Source organism: Heptranchias perlo, chromosome 18, assembly GCF_035084215.1.
Source record: "Heptranchias perlo isolate sHepPer1 chromosome 18, sHepPer1.hap1, whole genome shotgun sequence".
Taxonomy (NCBI): domain Eukaryota; kingdom Metazoa; phylum Chordata; class Chondrichthyes; order Hexanchiformes; family Hexanchidae; genus Heptranchias; species Heptranchias perlo.
In genome coordinates, this window is record NC_090342.1 from 9,173,510 (window position 1) to 9,191,879 (window position 18,370).

The following is an 18,370-nucleotide window of genomic DNA, read 5'->3' on the forward strand; positions in this document are numbered from 1 at the left end:
ACAGAACTGGGGGCAGACGCAACATGCGAATAATCTCACTTTAAAAGACAGTTATCGCGGGTGTGTTCAATTGAGTAACAAAAATCTCTATTTGTCAATTGCTAAAATCATTCTAATTTTTTCTCCAGTTTATTTTTTTTTAAATTATCTTTTATAGTACTCTTCTAATCCTTCTCCCCTCCCCCCTTTCGGGGAAGCAGTTGGTGGAGTCGGTCCGCGCGCGCTACCCCTGCCACAGTGAGTCGGCGCCCCCTTTTGTGCTGTGGACTGACGGGCCTGCGGTGTTTGGAGAGCTCGATACCGGCGGCAACGCTGCTCTCATCCGGACCCCTTAATAAATCAAACGGGCTGGTCCCGCGGAAGTACCGGTCAGTTTAATCTCTATCCCGTCGGCGGGCTCCGTCAATAATAAATAATAATAATAATAATGGAAGCACAGCCTCCGGCCCCGATGTTGCCGCCCGCGTATTTCCAGGATTGGTGAGTGAGGTTAGAGCCCGCCGCTCGGGGCCTGAGTCTCGGCCTTGCCTTTCCTTCTCCCTCCCTCCCTCCCTCCAAATTCGGTCCCGGTGCAGTGACCGAATCCTCTTTTGTCATCTTCAGGTGCAACAGCTCCGTCCAGCAGCCCCCAGCTCTCCAGCCGGCTCACTGTCACCTACCGACGGGGCCCGATCACTTCAGCATGGAGGAGGCTGCAGCCCAGGTCCAGGCGCCAGCGGCCGCACAGGGTAAGAGTCTCCAGGTTTTTTTTAAAAAAGCTGTTTTAATTGTGAGACTCTAATCGCAGAACAACATCAAAAAACCCCTCCGCGTCCAATAAAAACCTTTAACAAAAGGATAAATCGTAGCTTTTTCTGCTGCCTGTTGACTATAAGAGTGCTGGGTTGGGTCGTGAGGTGGTTATCGTACTCAAAAGAAAGACTTGCGTTTATATAGAGCCTTTCACTACCTCGGTCTGAAGCTCTTTACAACCGAGGAAGTACTTTTGAAGTGTGGACACTGTTGTAATGTAGGAAACGCAGCAGCCAATTTGCGCACAGCAAGGTCCCACAAACAGCAATTAGATAATGACCAGATAATCTGTTTTAGTGATGTTGGTTGTGGGATAAATATTGGCCAGGACACCGCGGAGCATTCCCCTGTCCCTCTTTAAAATAATGGCCGTGAGATCACCTGAGAGGGTAGACGGGGCCTTGGTTTAACATCTCATCCGAAAGAGGGTATCTCCAACACTGCAGCACTCAGTACTGCACTGGGAGTGTCAGCCTAAATTCTGTGCTGAAGTCTCTGGACTAGCAAACCAGGGCTCTTTGACTTCAGACTTCCATGGATTCAATTTGTAGGCTGGTACCGGAAAAAAGCGAACATAAAGTGTGCCAAATTACCATTAAAAAATGCAAATAGTTGAAGGAGCCTGCTACTCCTACCCTGTCTGGGCTACCTGTGACTTAAGTCTCACAACTACATAGCTGACTCTCAGACGTGGCTGAACAAGTCATTCAGCTGTAAAAGAATTATATTGCCAACAAGGATGCCCACCATGACTTCATTGAGGGAACTAGGAATGGGCAATAGATGTGTTGCCCACACCCTTAGAGAAAATTAACAGTTAGTGGGAGATGATACTTAATCCAGCTCTGTACACCTCATTCATTTTATTAACTTCCTCACAATCAGCTCTTGAAAGGCCAGCTTTCAGAACTTGTATATGGATGTGTATATAGCTGCTTGTTTAGAACCCACCATGGCCTTGCCCCTCCCTATCCCTCAGACTGAGGTCCCAACGGAGTCCACAAGATCATTAGATTTCTTTATTTTTTGCAATTTGTTACATCACTAGCATAGTTATTTATGTTGCTTCAGCATCTTTTGATTTATTCTACGTGTGAGAAATGCATCTTGTGTATCTACAACAACAACTTGCGTTTATGTAGCGCCTTTAAAGTAGTAAAAAGTCCCAAGGCACTTCACAGGTGTTTTATCAAACAAAATTTAACACCGAGCCACATATGGAGATAGTAGGACAGGAGAGGTAGGTTTTAAGGAGCGTCTTAAAGGAGGAGAGCAAGGCGCAGAGGTTTAGGGAAGGAATTCTAGAGCTTAGGGCCTACGCAGCTGAAGGCATGGCTGCCAGTGGTGGAGCGATTAAAATCAGGGATTGGCAAGAATTGGAGGAGCGTAGAGATCTCAAAGGGTTGGAGGAGGTTACGGAGATAGGGAGGGGCAAGGCCATGGAGGGATTTGTAAACAAAGACAAGAATTTTAAAATTGAGGTGTTCCCGGACTGGGTGTCAACGTAGGTCAGTGAGCACAGGGGTGATGGGTGAACGGGACTTGGTGCAAGTTAGGTACAGGCAGCAGAGTTTTGGATGAGCTCAAGTTTATGGAGGGTGGAAGATGGGAGGCTGGCCAGGAGAGCATTGGAATAGTTGAGTCTAGAGGTAATAAAGGCTCTACACATCCAGATCCTAAGCAAATATCAAATCCACCTTCGGAGGTGGAGGGGAAACAGTTATTTAAATTACAGTTTTTGGGAGAGAATAACAAAGAAAGTTCTGTAAAGTGGTGGAAAAGTAGTATTACAAATATGTTAGGCTCTGTATCTTTTAGTATCAGCATTGTGTGTAATAATTTCCTCTTGTGTCAATCATGTGATACACTGCTTCAGTAATGTTGCTGTTGTATTTAGGCTACACGGCTGTAAACATCAGAAACTATTGAATTCGATGTAAGTTAGTTTCTTTCCATTCATGGTCTTTGTTTGTGGTCTCTGTTTAGTTTTATACCACAAAATGAGAAAGAAAAAAATGTCAACCCTGAGTCATTCAGGAGGATAATTCATATCTAAACTGACAGAAGCTTGAGAGTTGATTCACCTCTGTTTCATCCCTGGTGCTATGCTCATAATTTGAGGTGATAATCGTGTGGTCTAATGTGTCACTGCACAAACCTTTTTTTAAGTAGTGTTTTAGTACATAGTGTTTCACAGATATAGATACTGCTTGCAATCATTTGTTAATGCTGCTGCTAGGGACAGTTCTGGCTATGTCACTAATGTACAAGGTACCTCCCAACAGTATGGAAACTCACCTCAAGGCTCCCTTTTCCATTAGAGGCAATCATAAGCAGGTGATGTGCATTTTGTTCCTGCTGTGAGTGGGCAGAGAGTTCTCAGCCAGTCTTAAAAGTCGTCAGTGTAATTTTTAAGTCACTAGCATGATCGCTAAACTTTCTCCCGGGAAGATTTGTAGCTAGAAACTTCAGAATTACAATTGATTTTCCATTTTGTAGATTTTTTTTTAATCAAAATTTATCTTAAGTAGACATTACTCCAGTGACATTAAAGTATTATTGAAAGTATCTAATAACTTTGCTCAAGTCTTAGTTTAGGTTTGTGTCTGTGATGGCCTTCTTAAGATTTGTCAAAGTTGGTGACTTGAGCTATGGAATAAACCTCCTTTACTGATGCAGCGGTGACTGATGATTAACTGCATGCAAAAAAGAAGTCAGACCAATTCAGGATTCGATGTTGCTGTGTTTTTCTCAGCAGCCCCAAAACGTAAAAGAGGAAGACCTCCAGGATCGCAGCAAAAGAAGTCTGAGGGAGCAGGTACCAAACGAGGCAAAACAGATGGGAAATCAGGGGGAAAACAAGAAAAAATCACGGATGCTTTTAAAACTGTGAAAAGAAAAATCGATCGATTCAATGGAATAAGTGAAGCCGAGCTTCTGACAAAAACCTTACCAGATATATTGACCTACGGTTTAGACATTGTGATTGTAAGTTATGTTTCTCCTTATTTTTATGAATGGCTCTAACAGTATGATTAGAGCATATTTGATTTAGCCTAAATACAACCAGCAGAAGATTTTTCAAGATCATAACCAATGTCTTTATTATGAATGTCAAGTTTTCTAAACATTAACAGCTCACCTCTTGAGCTACTGAAAATTTGAGTGCAGAAGTGACATGACCACAGCAGAAGCCTGTCAGGTATTTGAATGTGGAAGATGCAGGCAAATGTCTTCTTGTGTATTTTAGCACAGTAGTAGAGCTTCAGGGTGGCTTTTGCTGTCTCCCTTTCATAGAGGAGAGAAAGGTGACACTGAGCCAGTGCTGTTATGAAATTGCCCATACTGATTCGTCAGGTGACTAGTAGAATTTTCAGTTTTTGTGAGTCAGCAGCCTGAGTGAAAACAAATTGTGAGGAGACCTTGGAACTACTGCTACCGCTGGATCACTGCCACAGTTAATCTAATAATTTCAGTCATTTGGGCTGGAAAAGCTACTTGTTCATATGTTCAAATTAACAGTTTCATTGTCTGGTATTGGTTTATTGGTGAGGTAATGTCCCCCTTCCATTTCATAGTTCAAGGTTTATTTTTTAAATCATTGGTACATAATTAGTATATGATACACAGGTATCCTATGCAACTCACTCTTCTGGATAATGTAATCACAGAAAAGTAAATTATTTCAATTGCAATCAGAATTACAATCCTAAACAGTGATTACCAGGCAAAAAGTAACCTGTTGTCATGTTAATTCAATGTATGGAGTCATTTTGTTCATGTGGGACATTACATTGCCTAGTATAGTTGATAGGTAGAACTGGCTTGGTTGCTATTACAGGGTGAATAGCTGTAGCAGTGTGGGAAATATAACCAGTGTATCTAATTTGCCTGACGTTTTTAGACTTGCATTGGTGCAGATTCCTCGATTGCCACTTAGGGGTGCTGGTGATCTTTTGTCAATCAATGTTCAGTATTTGTTTTTGAATCCAAAGTCTGTTCAAATTGCTAATGCAGTGACTCTCTTGCTAACTAAAATATTTAAAAAGATTTAGTAAGCCGTGCTGTCTAAACTGAGTTTCTTTGTTGAGGCTACGAGCTAGCATTCATTCCTCTTTATCTACAGATTTCTTTCCCCTCAGTGTGCAATTAAATGGCAAGATCGGCAGTCCCTGGTGCTTTTAAGTCAACAGGCACAGCCTAACTTACTACTAGGGAATGGGGTTCATCTGCTGCAGCTTTCTGAACTAAAGTTTCCAGGTGGAAAGCAAAAGCTTTATTGCTTTATCAGTTAAAGGTAGGGCTTTAAAAGTAGTCATCTTTTAAAAATTACTGGCAGCAGTAGAATAGTTGTAGTTTGGACCAGTCCTTTAACATCCTTTTCTATTTCAATGCTGAGGTGGTTAAAATGAGCACAAATGGTTTAACTCTGCCCAGCCAATTTTGTGGCCTTGCTCTGTAACAACGGCACAACAAGCATTTAAATATGAGACTGAAATCTTGATGGGAAGATTCAAGATGTGGCGGTATGATATTAAAGGCCCACAGAAGGCAACGGGAAACCTTTATTGTGCTTGCCTTGTATAATTAACCAATCTAAACCCTGTTAATTATGGTAAGGCAGTTGTAGTTTCTCATGGCAAGTTCCTGATCTCATACATTTCAAAGAAAGGGCAGGCGCTTCCTCGCTGTAATGGAAGGTCAGAATATTTCACATCGGTATTTACGGTTGAGAAAGGCATGGATGTTAGGGAACTTGGGGAAATAAATAGTGATGTCTTGAGGAGTGTACATATTACAGAGAGGGAGGTGCTGGAAGTCTTAACGCGCATCAAGGTAGATAAATCTCCGGGACCTGATGAAATGTATCCCAGGACGTTATGGGAGGTTAGGGAGGAAATTGCGGGTCCCCTAGCAGAGAGATTTGAATCATCCACCGCTACAGGTGAGGTGCCTGAAGATTGGAGGGTAGCAAATGGTGTGCCTTTGTTTAAGAAGGGCGGCAGGGAAAAGCCTGGGAACTACAGACCGGTGAGCCTGACATCTGTAGTGGGTAAGTTGTTAGAGGGTATTCTGAGGGACAGGATCTACAGGCATTTGGAGAGGCAGGGACTAATTAGGAACAGTCAGCATGGTTTTGTGAGAGGAAAATCATGTCTCACGAATTTGATTGAGTTTTTTGAAGGGGTAACCAAGAAGATAGATGAGGGCTGTGCAGTGGACGTGGTCTACATGGACTTCAGCAAAGCCTTTGACAAGGTACCGCATGGTAGGTTGTTGCATAAGGTTAAATCTCATGGGATCCAAGGTGAGGTAGCCAATTGGATACAAAATTGGCTTGACGACAGAAGACAGAGGGTGGTTGTAGAGGGTTGTTTTTCAAACTGGATGCCTGTGTCCAGCGGTGTGCCTCAGGGATCGGTGCTGGGTCCGCTGTTATTTGTTATTTATATTAATGATTTGGATGAGAATTTAGGAGGCATGGTTAGTAAGTTTGCAGATGACACCAAGATTGGTGGCATTGTGGACAGTGAAGAAGGTTATCTAGGATTGCAACGGGATCTTGATAAATTGGGTCAGTGGGCCGATGAATGGCAGATAGAGTTTAATTTAGATAAATGTGAGGTGATGCATTTTGGTAGATTGAATCGGGCCAGGACCTACTCCGTTAATGGTAGGGCGTTGGGGAGAGTTATAGAACAAAGAGATCTAGGAGTACAGGTTCATAGCTCCTTGAAAGTGGAGTCACAGGTGGATAGGGTGGTGAAGAAGGCATTCGGCATGCTTGGTTTCATTGGTCAGAACATTGAATGCAGGAGTTGGGATGTCTTGCTGAAGTTGTACAGGGCATTGGTGAGGCCACACTTGGAGTACTGTGTACAGTTCTGGTCACCCTATTATAGAAAGGATATTATTAAACTAGAAAGAGTGCAGAAAAGATTTACTAGGATGCTACCGGGACTTGATGGTTTGACTTATAGGGAGAGGTTAGACAGACTGGGACTTTTTTCCCTGGAGAGTAGGAGGTTAAGGGGTGATCTTATAGAAGTCTATAAAATAATGAGGGGCATAGATAAGGTAGATAGTCAAAATCTTTCCCCAAAGGTAGGGGAGTCTATAACGAGGGGGCATAGATTTAAGGTGAGAGGGGAGAGATACAAAAGGGTCCAGAGGGGCAATTTTTTCACTCAAAGGGTGGTGAGTGTCTGGAACGAGCTGCCAGAGGCAGTAGTAGAGGCGGGTACAATTTTGTCTTTTAAAAAGCATTTGGACAGTTACATGAGTAAGATGGGTATAGAGGGATATGGGCCAAGTGCAGGAAATTGGGACTAGCTTAGTGGTATAAACTGGGCGACATGGACATGTTGGGCCAAAGGGCCTGTTTCCATGTTGTAACTTCTATGATTCTATGATTCTATAAATCACAATGGACCATCACTCGTGCAGTTGCATCTACAGTAATATTAGAGATGATGGAGCAGCTACCTTGCTCTCCCCTGAAGCAAAGGAAATTCAACGTGAGTTTGAAAACAAGCATACTGGTCCAGGATGAGTACCTCGGGCAGATTTACTATGACTTTTGCTATACACTGGAATAGTCACTGCATATACCATTTTTAGGCTCTAATTATCTCCACAGAATTTTGGTTCTTAAATTTTTTACATCAAAATAGTTATGAGTGGGTATCGTAGCCAGGAAATCTGAAGGTAATGGTCAGAGTTGACGTAATTCTCCAAGGAAGGAAAGTTTGGAGGGCAATCTGACCCATGTCGTTTTTGTGCACCTCCAAGTGGCTGGTTCAAGAATACACTGGGAGATGCCCGGGTGCAGGCTTCTCCTGTTGGATGGAGAATGACATGGAGGTGAAAATAAGTTCTAAAATGTGTGTTAGAAACAATGATTGTTTATTGCTGCTGTATTTTGATGGTTTGACTTGCTGAATCCAGACAATTCCTCTCTATTGGTAGATAAAATGTAGCTGTTTTTAGTTTCAGCCAAATAATCTCATAGCTTCTATTCTGCTATCAAAAAAGAGCATAATTGAATTTGGCATTGTTAGTTTTTTCAATAATATATCACATCTGGAACTTTATTTTAAAATTTGGGGCAAAATTCCACACAAAGCCTTTGTTTAAGGAAAAGTGGAGCCATGTCCAATGTGATGTGCCCACTGCACAGAATGCATTGCAAAATGGAAACTCGTGCTTGGCTTTCCCACTGCTGGAAATACTCAGTGAAGACAGGATTGGGCTCAGCTGTAATGCTCCCATGGTGGAATATATTGCTAACACTCAATGTCAAGGCTGACCCATGAGTATTGGCCACTTGTGCAAGGCACCAGAGGATGACTAGCACCAGTGTAACTGCAATATCTTGGGTGGAGGGGGGGTGGGGGGGAGAAAGGTGCATATACTTGCTGTGCATATTGTCACCAACAAAATCTGCTAGAATTGGGGAAGCACAATTACCAAGTGTTTTAGCCTGAAATAATGTATTTTTCGTGACCTACTGGTTGTAATTTCCTTCCCAATCTAAACTGAGTCTGCTGTTTGTTTTAGATTGGTATTAACCCTGGGCTGATGGCAGCATTCAAAGGACATCATTACCCGGGACCAGGAAATCATTTTTGTAAGTTCTTGTATGTTCAGAAATCTATTGGATGTTCTCAAATCGTTTTGATGTATGTTAGAGTGAAACACATGATGAATGAAACATGTTTTCACTGTGTCTGGTGTTTCAGAAGGTGCTAAGTGGAATATCTAGGTTTCTAAGTTTTTTTTTATTATCCAAAACTGGTTTATTTTGTTGTGACGCTCACTATATATTCAAACTTTCACACAACGTTCTTTTTTCTGCAGGGAAATGTTTGTTTTTGTCCGGTCTTATCGATAAGCCTTTAAATCATGTGGATGATACTTCTTTACCAGAGAAGTATGGAATAGGTTTCACAAATATGGTGGAGAGAACTACACCAGGAAGCAAGGACCTCAAAAGGTGGTTAATGAATGTGAATTAAAATTAAAATTTTTGGTTTTCGGAAAGAAAATTTCATTTAAAAAAAAATGTTTACATTCCAGCAAAGAGATTCGGGAAGGAGGAAAAATACTCCTGCAAAAACTGCAGAAATTTAAGCCTCGGATTGCCGTTTTTAATGGAAAATGTAAGTACGCATGTGGAATGCTAAAAGCAAACTAATTTTGGCTATCTGATGCCTAAAATTTTTTGGTTTTTTTGCTGCAAGTTGAGGGGTATTAGTGCTGGGGAATTGACATCCAGTGTCAGCATTAAACACTCCAGGTCATGTTTAGCACAGTGAGAGAGTAAAGCTCCCTCTGCCACGCCCTCAGAAGAGAAGACTGCACTATTTCATTCCATCAGCCTGAGCTGAATTTAAAGCTAAGCCTCAGAGATGAAAGGCTACCGTACTACCCAGTTCCCCACTAAATATGAACTCATTCGTTTGATGAAAGTTATTTTGTAAAGTGACCTAAGCTACCCTGTAAAAATAATTTCTTATTTAGTAAGCTGATAGTTTAAAATGATCACAGGATAGTTACGGATGAAAGTGACTATTTAACCCATCCTAGACTTAGCCATCCAGAAAGACCGTAAAATCCCCTCATTTTCAGCATCCAATTGTTTCTTAAAAGATTCCAGGGTTTTTGTTTCCACAACCTTTCCTGGAAGCCTATTACATAAGTTAATCACTATTTGTTTTGAAGAATTTGCTGATGTCAGTCCTAAATTTATCTTATACTAATGTGAATCTGTGCCCCTTGTCCTACTTTCACAAATTAATTTAAAGTAGGATTCTGGATTTACCTTCACCATTCCCTTAACTATCTTGGATACCTCCTATAAGATCGTCTCTCAGGTGCCTCCTTCCTAGGCAGAAATGGCCAAATGTCTCCAATCTTTCTTGATAATGCAGACCTCCGTACCCTCTGCATAAATGCACAGTGTTCCTGTTGCAAAAACAGCTCCAAATTAATTTTGTAATGTTCATGTAAACAATCTGATGTAAGAAATGAGTATCTATAATATACTTAAATATTGTTGAATTGCTTCAACTTGAAAAATGCTCTTAAGGTTTGCTTTTTAAATGTTATATTCTCCCACCCTTTTCTTTTCCCTGTACCCCTACACGTGACCAGTTGTTACACTGACTATGCTATGCTCATCCACGCAATCTGATAATTTCAAAAATACTGCTTGATTAGCAATAAAGAGGAAAGCAATAATCTTTAAGTCTGACACCAAATATCCAAAAGATGTGCATAGGGTCTCGTTTGAACATTGCAACTGTTCTCTAATTAAAACTGTGTAAGATAAATCATTGTGCAACAAAATCTGAATGGTGTTGTCATCTCCACCCCACCCCCAGAAAGTAATCATAGGCGGGAATTGACAGTGACCAATAGAAAAGGGGTTCCACTGAAAAGAATTGATGCTCTAGAAACTGATGAGGGGAATTTGGCCTGTTAACTTGGTGAATTAGGAAAATTTGACCTTGCTTTCCATTTATTACAGGCATCTATGAAATTTTTAGCAAAGAAGTATTTGGAGTTAAGGTCAAGAAATTGGAATTTGGGCAGCAGCCACACAAGATCCCTGAAGGAGAAACAGTAAGCACCTTAACTGGGTTCACTTATTTTATACATATAAAATTCTGAAGCAACTAATGCTCAGTTCTTCTGTTGGATACTCCTTCTTCATCTCTCTTCCTTCCCCCTCCTCCAAACAAAAAAAACTACTGTCTGATGACTCTCACCTGTTGCTGTTGAACTTTTATCTTGCAGTAAAAATCTGCCCATTTTCCCTTTAGTATTTACTTTCATTAGGTGGCAAGTGTTTCTAGAAGTTAGCATTTTTTTTATCCATAGTTCTTCCAGAGTCGCATTTCAATTTCAGGTTGCAAGTGAGGCCCATCTTCCTGATATTAATTCAAAGAATCTGTTTCCTTCATTGAAACTAGAATTTTCCTGTAGTCAATCTTCAGTTTGCTGAAGAAAATAATCTTGGGTCTCTCATTGCCCAGTGATCTGTCCTGGTTGCTTTTCACAGCACTGTTTCTAACGTGGTGACCCACAAGTTTATCCTAGCTAGTAATAAATTGGTACTATTAAATCCTGCTTCAACTGTCCTTTTGAGTCCTAGATTATTACTTTGGCCTCGCTATCCCAAAACATTTTTCTCCAATTCCTTTTACCTCCTCCCCACTCAAACAGCACATTTCAACATCTACCTGTTCAGTTATATTTTCCACCTTAGTCATTATGAAGCACAGAACAAGTTTGGCTTTCCTCCTTCTCCCAAAAAGTGCCCTATCTATATCTGAACTAAATTTCCCCAACCCTTCCAATTGCTTTAAGTTCTGTACTCCTGGCTCTTTCATTTGCCTTGAGTTCTCCATCTTATATTTTTGCATCTTGATCTTATCATTCCTTCTCACTTGGATTTTTTTAGTGCCATCTTCATCCCAAATATGCTAATCACAGCTAGTCTTCCTTGTGCTGTTTTACCACTTCCTTTCCCCCCCACCCCGGTAAGGTTTTCTGTACAGCTAAATTATACCGTTCTAACTTTATTTTCAAGGTGATCTATGTCATGCCTTCTTCCAGTGCAAGATGTGCACAGTTTCCTCGGGCTCAGGATAAGGTACATTATTATATCAAGCTAAAGGAACTACGAAACCACTTGAAAGGCCTTAAAGGTGCTGCAGAGGTCACGGAAGTTGAATACTCATTTGACTTGCAAAAAGCTCAAGGTAAGTAGCCTACAGTTGTAATTCAGACAACCTCATTCAGTTGGAAGGGCTTTGTAGAGAGCAACCAGATGTCTATAACTTTATTTCTTTAGGATTTAGTCTTAAAACTTCCTCTATCTACCAACTATCCTATGAAATCATTTTTTCTTGCTGCTGGAAATCAAATGATACAGCAGTTTGATTTTTATATGTGGTGTGGACCTCTGTGCTTCAGCTCTGGTTGTAAGCTCTGAATTGTCATTCTTTGTCTCTTGGGAATCAGCATAGTTTATGTACATATTAGAGATTATGCCTGTCATGTTATCAAACAATTTCTGGTTCCTATTTATTAATTACCTATAAATAATAATCAGTAAGTAGGACCGTTCAATCCCAATTGGCTTTTTCATTGCCAATTTTCTTCTCTCTTTTGAAGACGTTTACTCCTCACTGGGGTACAATTCCACAGATACCCTCCAATACCTTATCCATGTGACCATTATTCACGTGTGAGTGATGAAGGTGAGTGCCGGAAGGCTATCAACTGTGGTGGAGGGAGTATCACAGCTGAGCACAATCCTGTCACCCCCAGCGTCCACGTGCACTTCCAGCAGGGTACAGTGCCTAGCAATCAGGAACAGGGGCATCTTTCCCCCACTCCCCCCCCCCCCCCCCCCCCTTTTTCCCTCTGCCTAACCTAGGAGTGTTGAGGTCCACTGTAGAGTCCCAAACGCCACCACATCTGGGATCAGCTAAATCACCACAGACCAAGGATTGAACCTGGAACCTTCCTGGTCTGTATGGGTTATCTACTTGCTGGGTAAATCTGCCGAGTTGTCTTAGAGCAGCCGGGTGTTGACCAGCTTTTATTCATACACTGCTTTCAGCTTGTGCACCCCGATGCCGAAATAAGCAATATTAGTGTAATAGCTGTTCAAACGTCAGAAACAGCTTTGTTACTGGGAGTAACAGGCTTGGATCAAACGTACTCTCACACCAGATTACCTAACACTCATCTAAAGCAACTAATATTTATTTACAGCTAAATAGAATATGAAGTACAAAATTTGGCACGTATGCGAAGTACATTATTAACCATACATTAATAAACTCCTGTAATGGGTCAGTTGTCATTTGTAAGGACTTTGACAGGAAAACACATCTAGTTTTGAAAGATAAAGACCTGGTTTAGTAATACAGGGAATTCAATCAGTTTTATCATGTAACAGCTTACCATATGCTCTATCCCTCAAATAGGGAATTCAAAGTAAGTCTTTGAATCAATCACTAGAATTTCGGAAGAACTTCAGAATCATTTTAACATCTGAATTCTCGTGCATTCTGGTTTTCAGGCAAATTAAAGAATATTATATTCCTATTCACAATGCTACCCACCGATGTATGCATAAATACATCATGAAATATAGCAGTAATTTTTTCTTCCCTTAAGATCCACTCACTGTATCTAGACAGACTATGCCAAATGTAACACGAAATTGATAACAGGCAGTTGATCAGATCTTTCTGATTACAGGAAACCTGCTATTTACATTGGTGCAACCATCAATAATTTAAATCTGAGAACTGAACTAATATGATTAGGGAGTCCTGTGTGCTCTTTCATTAAATATGAAATAAGTGATTCAAAATTGGTGACAGTAATATAAGCCCTAAAATATAAATTAAACACTTAATAAACATTCCAACCCTGCTCACTTTTTTTCCCTCCAGTAAGAAAAGGATCTTAATTAGGTAAAGCCGGCTCCAAAGCTTTTCTCAGCCGAAGAGTATAGACAGATGTGGTTATATCGTACAGATCACAGTTGAATGGCGGAATAGGCTCGAGGGCTGAATGGCCTACGACCTGCTCCTATCATTGATGCAACGTGATCAATTTAATGTGTTTACACACCAGTATAGGAAGGACCGCTGTCAAACAAAGATACACGTCAATTGTTCACCGAGGAATATCGTGCCCAAATAAATAAACCTGCAACGCACTGAGAGTTAGAATTACGTTATGGTAATTTACTGATTTGCTGTAGACACTTTTAGTTTATATCCTGTTCATGTAGAAATTAACGTTAATATCCAACTGACAGAAAAACACTGGTATCAGTGTTCACCGAAGTGTTGGAATGTTGGATTCCCATTCATTGGGCATTAGCTGAATCCCGGCCTTGCCATTTGTATTTATCCTGAATGGTTGAGTTCTGCCCGTTCTTGATTTCACCGTGGGCTGGAGTAGTTTACTGAACCATCTCAGAATTGACATTTTTTTTAGTTTTTAAAAAAGTATCTTTTTAAAAAAAAACTTTGGTGATATTATGCACTTCTAATTCTCCCCCCACCAGTGGAAGCTAAGAAAATGTCAGTTAAAGAGGAAAAATATGACCCTGGTTATGAAGCTGCTTATGGAGGTACATATATTGAAAAATCTGATGAAAGCAATGGGCAGTGCAATTTCGCCACGACTGAACCAGGTAAAGTTACAAAATGATTTCCACTGTGAGCAAATCCGCCCGGGTTTTTACCATTTATATTGGTGTAATCTGTCTATTATGTACTGAATGCCCAATTTTCTAGTAACCTGCAAGGAACTACCGTACATGGATTTTTGACAATCATGTAAATCTTAGGATATTATATCAATACTGTGTTAATTTGTTACTAATATAATTCAAGAGTCAATGAAGGAAGCATGCAATGTTCTTCACAGCAACACAAACATTTTGTACTTTATTGTATCAAATAACTGTTCTTGGAGAGCTGAATTACAAGACATAGAGATTCTGCATTTCAACGTTGTTATTCCTAAACCACACTTTGGTGTCAGTTTATCATTCTCACAGATCTTTGTATTCATGGTCTTATAGTTCCCTCCCCAGGATCCATTCGTCTCTGTACGAAATAGTTGAACAAATATGAAAGGAACAATCCTGTGTTGTACCAGTGATTTAGAAGCAGAAATTGCAAAAAGACCAGTTGTACTGTTTATAAACTCAGCTAGGAATGCTGCTAATGTTGCACTAGTCATAATGTTTTCAAAGTATTCTAGTCCACTCACTTTTTAAATGTGAATTGGTTTACAGCTGCTCGCAACAACTGGTATTGTTGGAATGGGGATGGGGGGCAGAACTCAGTGACACCAATATACGCAAGCTGCAGAGGATTAAAATGCACTATTAAATCCATGTAATGGTCAACTAAGATCATCTAATATGAAAACCTGAAGGAAATTATGTATGATACCATATAGATTTTGCGCCATGGTTTGCATTGTTAAAAAGCACAGTGAAATTTTCACAGGAAGGGAGTAGGGTGACAAGATAATGTAAACCATGACAAGCTATTTCACCTTGTCCAGAACAGTAGAACCAGAGGACACGGCCTGCGCCTGAAGCAGGGTAAATTCAAAACTAACCTGCGGAAACAGTAATTCAGTGAGGGAGTGGTCATTCTATGGAACAGACTTCCTAGGGTGACAGTGGAAGCAGTTAGTGTTGATTCATTCAAAAGGAAATTAGAAAGATTTCTTTCGGCAAATAACATTTGGGACATAGTATATGAGTAATTTGAGACATGACATGTTAGTGTAGCAGGCGTGGGAGGAAAAATGTGACTTTGGACCTATGATTCCCAAAGCTCTCCACCACTGGGGGTTTTCCTCACTTCATGTCTGGCTCTGTTGTTGACTGATTGGTAGAGATTGATTGTTATGATTATTCAACAACTCCATTATTGTTGTATCATGTGACTATCGATGGTAGAAGGTGAACTAGATGGACCTTGGTCTTTTTCGGTCTAGCAATTCCTATGTTCCTATGGTAATTTGTGGTTGAAAATATAGTACAAAACTTAGTGAATTCCATGATGACTTCTGATGGTTTCCTGTTGTTTGTCTTGAAACATATGTGGTATTCAAAACTTTTGTACATTTAAGTTGACAAAAGTTAGTGACATTAAAATGTTAAATACATTCATCTTGATTTTATATTTTCAACTTTAGTGCAGTATTTTTGATTACAATCTATTTATCTAAGCATACAGCTCAGTGTGCTTAGTCTACAGTTATATTTATGAACTATTTAACAGATTTAATTTAGAAAATAACACCAAGTTACTTTGACTGAATTTGTTTTGTAGCAGCAACCAGCAACTCTGAGTTCAACGTGGGCTCAACATTTTGCCAAGTTCCTGACGGTCAGTGGATGACCCAATCATTTGCTGATCAGATTCCTTCAATCAACAATTACTGCACACAGTCTCAAGAAGGAAATAGCACATAATGAATTGACAGGTTTACAGAATTTCATGTTACTGCAGTTTTAATGCAGTCTTAAAAGTACTGTACCTCAGTTTTTGAACTGAAGAGGTTTTGGGATAACATTTTTTTTTACCCTAATGTTTTAACTCTAGAATTATGTGTAAAAGTAATGATGTAGTACAGGTCAGAAAGCTGAACTCTTAAACTTTTAGAATGAAACCTTTCCCAAAATATTTATAGATGGGGGGAGAAATAGTTTAAAGGAAAATTTAAGTTTTCTATTTAATACGGTCAGGTGCTCATTTTATTCCTGTAATACAATTTTGAGTTTCTTACAAGTACACATTCTCTTTTACTCGAGTATTTAAATTGTAGGGCTGTTAGACATTCAGAAATTCCGTCTGTTAGTGCTGGCTAATGGACTGGGTATAGAGAAGCCTCTATTGATCTCGGTCAAAGTAGTGGTGGGAGTTGGGGGGAAAAAATCACAGTGTAACCTTTTAAACAAATTAAAACGGAGCTGTATAGGGACTTGCTTATTTGGAGCTTTGCAACATTTGTATTAATCAGGATATGTGTACATGTTGAAGTTCTATCAATAGCAGTTTCAATTTCAGATCTGTTCGGTCAGCCACTTTAATTTTAAGTTTAATATTAGACCAAAGCGTGCACATTTAAAACATTATACAAAGAATACGGGTCCAGGTGTCCATTTGTTGTTTATGCAAATTCAACGTACGATCAGAGCAGTTTCAATTCTTCATTTTAAATTCATTTTGTAACGTTGGGGTGTTTGTTATTTTTGCCTTGAGAAGATTAAAATTCCGTTGAGCAAGATGTATTTTTTGTTCGTTATGCCTTATTAAAGGATAACAAGGTGCTACAGTGTTGGAAAATAATAAGTAGCATAAATGATCATGTTTTACAATTGAATAGATGTTCTTTAAAACTATTAGAATACAGTCTACTCTTAATTCAAAGTTGCTTAATTTAAATTATCCACTGATTCACCTTTTAAGCAATAAATTCCCACTTTGTGGTTTTACTTTGCTTACATTGCTTAATTCAAATTGTGATGATTCATTTTTTTCACGCAAAGGAAAAGTTGAATTTTCAGGAGTAGACTGTAGTTTGGAAAATTGACAATAGTGCATGGAAAAGAAGCCAGAGAATCACAAGCTGTCAGGCAAATCTTTTAATTCTTGGGCTGTTTAACAATCTGTGTTTGAGCAACAGTTCAGTTGCCTTCAGTGTCTTTGAGGTTTTAATATTTTTGTATGAAATGTAAAAGATGGCTTTTCACTGAAAATTGTGTGGAAATTAAATGGAACATTTACAATTCTGGTTCACACATGCATTTAAAATAAATTTTCCCTTCAAACTAAACTTAAGCAACAATTTTTTTTGTTTCAAATTTGAATAAGTAGAAAGTAAATGAAGTTCTTTCTGTGGGGCCCTTATACTTAAGTGCTTGGGTCTAGGGAAATGTAGCTTACGAGCCCCAATTTTAACCCCCACACCTGACGAGAACATGGAGTGCAGAGGGTTTAAATACTTGCAGCAACTTATTCAGCTAATCCTCGCGCTGCACACCATTTTAGCAGGTGCGTTCTAGCCAGCTGGCGAGGCAGGTGAGGGCCTCATTGAAATTCAGAGGTCGGGGTCTGATGTTATTCAGATTCCGACTATATTTTAACACTAGACAGCTGCATTCAGTGCCCAGTGCTGGGCTCACCAGGAGCAGCAGTCCCAAGAAGAGAGCCAAAGAGGTCATTTTCTTTTTACAGGTTACCTGTGGGCCTCAAGGAAAAATAGGGTCCCCGGGCATCCCTCCGATCGCGATCACCTATACCCCCTTCACTACTTGCCTGACTGACTGGAAACATTCCCGTGAATCCCCGGCCATGGCTCCTGACTGATTCCTGCCCACCAACCTGACACCAGGTTCGGGCAGGAGTCAGGCCTAGTATATCTCAATGAAGCCTTGGAGTTAAAATGGCCCGGGCCTCACGTCCGCTAGCCCCACGCTGACCCCTCTCTTCCAGTTAAAATCAGGCCTATTGTCTTTAAATAAAACTTCACATCACACTTTATAAATGCCTTAAAGGTTAATCAAGGAAACTATTGCAACTAACCGGTGTGAGTGTTTTCAACAAAGATTTTGTAAAACTCTGTCTTTAGTGACTTTTAATGCTGTTGGAAAGGACGTTTTCAGGTTACATATATTTCACATGATCTAGTATGTAAAATGTTCCTGTGGGAATATATACAAGTAAATGTACTCTGACTTGAAGTGAATGGGCAGCTACTGGAAACTTTTTAAAATGTTAAAATGATTTTGTTTACTACTTGTAAATCTGGTGCTCAATCCTCTTGCAAGAGAGGGATGGTTCTGAAATCTGGCAAAAAAAATTCAATAAAAATTACAATGAATTCTTTTTACTTGGTGTTTTCCATTTGCATTTTACATTAGAAATGTGCAAAGGAACCCTTTACCTGTGTAAATCTTGGAATACATCTTAGCTAAGTGTGATCTTACAAGATAGTACTGGTGTTTACGCAC

At 39.9% G+C, this 18,370-nt stretch overlaps 1 protein-coding gene across 5 annotated transcripts; it reads left to right on the plus strand.

Moving 5' to 3' along the window:
* The first annotated feature begins 41 nt into the window (after positions 1–41).
* Positions 42–18,245, plus strand: LOC137334568 (G/T mismatch-specific thymine DNA glycosylase-like). 5 transcript variants are annotated; one of them, XM_067999340.1, is made up of 10 exons: positions 42–60; positions 604–728; positions 3,548–3,780; positions 8,353–8,422; positions 8,653–8,788; positions 8,872–8,954; positions 10,325–10,419; positions 11,390–11,561; positions 13,895–14,023; positions 15,687–18,245. In XM_067999340.1, the coding sequence occupies exons 2-10, from the start codon at positions 683–685 to the stop codon at positions 15,827–15,829; spliced, it is 1,107 nt and encodes a 368-aa protein (XP_067855441.1). In that variant the 5' UTR covers positions 42–60; positions 604–682; the 3' UTR covers positions 15,830–18,245. The 5 variants fall into 5 exon arrangements, with proteins under 5 accessions (XP_067855441.1, XP_067855437.1, XP_067855438.1 ...); XM_067999336.1 differs by lacking the exon at positions 42–60 and adding an exon at positions 236–480; XM_067999337.1 differs by lacking the exon at positions 42–60 and adding an exon at positions 236–480 and having other exon boundaries at positions 3,551–3,780.
* The last annotated feature ends 125 nt before the right edge of the window (positions 18,246–18,370 follow it).